The sequence below is a fragment of the Triticum aestivum genome, chromosome 2A (genome assembly GCF_018294505.1).
Source record: "Triticum aestivum cultivar Chinese Spring chromosome 2A, IWGSC CS RefSeq v2.1, whole genome shotgun sequence".
Lineage (NCBI taxonomy): Eukaryota > Viridiplantae > Streptophyta > Magnoliopsida > Poales > Poaceae > Triticum > Triticum aestivum.
Window position 1 is genome coordinate 8,044,609 of NC_057797.1, and position 3,195 is coordinate 8,047,803.

At 46.6% G+C, this 3,195-nt stretch overlaps 1 protein-coding gene across 1 annotated transcript; it reads left to right on the forward strand.

The window, feature by feature from the left end:
* Positions 1-1,844: 1,844 nt before the first annotated feature.
* LOC123191283 (cytochrome P450 84A1-like) lies at positions 1,845-2,759 on the forward strand. Its single transcript, XM_044604094.1, has 2 exons — positions 1,845-1,940; positions 2,130-2,759. The coding sequence occupies exons 1-2, from the start codon at positions 1,845-1,847 to the stop codon at positions 2,757-2,759; spliced, it is 726 nt and encodes a 241-aa protein (XP_044460029.1).
* The last annotated feature ends 436 nt before the right edge of the window (positions 2,760-3,195 follow it).

Below are 3,195 nucleotides of genomic sequence, written 5' to 3' on the forward strand. Positions count from 1 at the left end.
CCCCAGCCACAAAAATGCTGACGCGTGGATGCCTATTGGTCCCGGTTGGTGCCACCAACCGGGACCAAAGGGTCTCCTGCCTGGGCTCCGCGCACAGGCCACGTGGAGGCCCATCAGTCCCGGTTCTGGATTGAACCGGGACTAAAGGGGCAGGGCATTAGTACCGACCCTTTAGTCCCGGTTCAGCAACCGGGACAAAGGCCATTACGAACCGGGACAACAGGCCCTTTTTCTACCAGTGCCTTCAGCCACTGTGGGATCTGCCATGGCCAGGTATGCCCATCTCCCTCGCCCTCCTCTGGATCCCCTGCCCTACTTTGTATTATTGTTCTTCTCATATACTGTCAAATTTCCATGGATGGGATCTGATGAATGAGTATCCCGTGTCTGCGGCAACTCGCATGGCCTGATCCGGAAGTACGGGTGTGCTGCAGGGATTGCTTCCGCAGCATCGCCAAGGACATTGGCTTCATCAAGGTATGAGTCACCCCACAGTTTATTGATTTTCTCAATCATGTGCCTGAGCGTGATGACTGCTGGGTAGTAATATGTTACCCCATGCTTTGCTTTCAACAATATATATGCTTTGTCTACAAGGCCTCTTGGTATGGCACAAAATTTTTAATTCGTTGGAGACTACCATCTGGTAGTGTGAGTTATTACATAATGTAGTGTAATGTATGACATCTTAGATTCACATATTCAGAACAAATCTCTGTGTTGCTCTCCTCATTCCCAGAGTAAACCCGGTTAAGTTCTGCAATCATCACCTCATGTTCTGCTTTCATTATTTTGTATCTGTTTGAACAATGTGTAATTTCTACGTACCATAAGTCATCTTGGAATGGACGGAGTTGTTCATGACTACATGATATTAGCTATGTTTGTTTGTTACTCCCACCTATATAAGTCTTGCTCTGTTGCATCTATCTCCAGTCTCGGCAATTTTACTAATTGTTAACTACCAAGTTTCTTCTGAGCATACCAGTCCATTTCAAAGCACCACAAATCGAGTGTATTGCATTTGTTCAAGTAGGTATATGTACATTGTATATATTTATTTCCTGAATAACGATGATTTATTAGAAATTGAGATGATTTTCCTATTGAAAAATGTTGTTTCCATTTCCACTTTATCTAACTAATTGTAGGTTTTATGCACCGGTTTTTAGGTTTGGGTAAATTATTCTTCACATGCAGAACCTGCCATAAATGAATTGACGGTGCGCTCCTCTTGCTTGTTGCTAGGTATGTCTAATTCTGGAGTTAACAAATCAGCTTGATGTGATGATAATGTATGTTAGCTTTTCTTGTGCTCAGGAAAGTGGCTTGGCAACCGCCAAACTCGTACCCCGAGTTTTTAGATTATCTGTTGACTGATCTTAATGTGGGTGCTATCTTAGTTATTAATGTTCTTTCCTGATGTACATGAATGACACTTTCTGGTTTGGCAATGAATAATGTGTTGGTCTCTTGATAAGAGGTGTATGAATGTGGTTTAAAAATACCAAAAAATGTTTGATTAGTGCTATTGTTTGCAGCTATCGGTAAAGTTGTGATATATCTTTAACCATTGTCGCTTGTCTACACTGTCAGCGGCTTAACAACTACGGAAGCATGACTAGCGCGCTCAATAACGCCTCAAGAGGAGCCACCAGGTGGCGCTCCAACAACTAGTATATAAGTAAGACTATCCCAAATCCCTAATATGATAGGGCAGCCTCACGGATTAACACCTTATTAAGCTGCTGCTTCTTCGACTCTGAAGGCAGTATTGTCAATGGCGTCCTTTGCAAAGATCGGCATGGAGTGCCTACAAGATCCTTTGCAAAGCCGACGCTGACATGGTAGACGACCTACTCGCGTTCCTCGGTGATGCCGACCAAGCCAGCGCCAAGGACCTGCGCCTCACCCGCGACAACGTCAATGCCTTGATCATGGTAAGTACGGTAACAGCAGTACTCTATGATATGACACACACTTGCCCCAAGAATCTAATGTTATTACAAATTTTAATCTTGCCGTATATATTTCTCTCTAGTAGTTGTAAAATTTCTCTCTTTTGGATTTAGTAATTTTAAGTCAATGAAGTTGCACTTGATTACAAAATATGTGGACGTTGAACGCAGGACATGTTGTTTGGCAGGCCGGATAATGTCGGCTTCACCATTGAGTGGGCAATGACAGAGATGATTCATTGCCCTAACATCCTTCTGCAGCTGCATCGGGAGCTCGCAAACATTGTGGGGTTTGAGCGGATGGTCGACGAATCGGATCTTGCCAAGCTCCCCTTCCTTAACTGCGTCATCAAGGAGACGCTTCGGATGCACCCGCCGATCCCGGTTATCCTCCGTGGGACCACCAAAGATTGTGTCCTTGGTGGATACTCGGTGCCCAGGGCCTCTCGCGTATTCATCAACACGTGGGCAATCAACCGAGACGGCGAGGCATGGAAGAACCCTGACACTTTCCGGCCATCCAGGTTCATGCTCAACGGGGATGCCCTCGGGCTAGATCTCAAGGGCGGTTGCTATGAGTTCTTGTCATTTGGTTCTGGAACACGCTCATGCCCGGGGCAAGGGCTCGGCCAGCATGGGGTGGAGTTTGCCGTAGCACAGCTCGGGCACGGGTTTAACTGGAAGCTACCCGATGACATGAATCCAATGCAGCTTGACATGAGCGACACGATCGGTTCGACCGTGTCGCGCGCCACACGGCTCTGCGCGGTGCCCACACCCTGCCTCAGATGTCCTTTGTAATACTATATATGACCTGTTGTGCGCATGAAGCAAAACCCAAATGCAGCCTCCAAGTGAGGGCAACCATATGAAACTTTATCTGAAAGCTACTACTGTCACGAGTGGGGGACATGACCTTCCTTCTCTTTTCTATTTTTTTAATGATCAACTACTTATTACTCAGATGCCTCATGTTTGTCCTCTTTCTCTCCGTCCACCCGGTTCTTGGACGCTGTGGGGTCTCACCCATATGTTGCCGAATCCGGCCTTCTCTACCATGGAAGACGGCGGTGATGTGTACTCCGAGAAGATGATCTTTGTAATGGTCCCTATGAAAACTAGTACCAACGATTGTATCAGCGGTCAGGCAGCATGCGGGGGTATCTGGGCGCGAAGTCCAGATCCTCTTGTCGTACGCGGGAAGGGATTTTGGTTGGTGAGGGTGGTGCTTCCTTTC

Excerpts from the sequence above, each read along its gene's own strand:
- LOC123191283 (XM_044604094.1), top strand. The coding sequence starts at position 1,845 with ATGGTAGACGACCTACTCGCGTTCCTCGGTGATGCCGACCAAGCCAGC. Across the intron at positions 1,941-2,129 it reads ACGTCAATGCCTTGATCATG|GACATGTTGTTTGGCAGGCC; the intron begins GTAAGTACGGTA and ends CGTTGAACGCAG.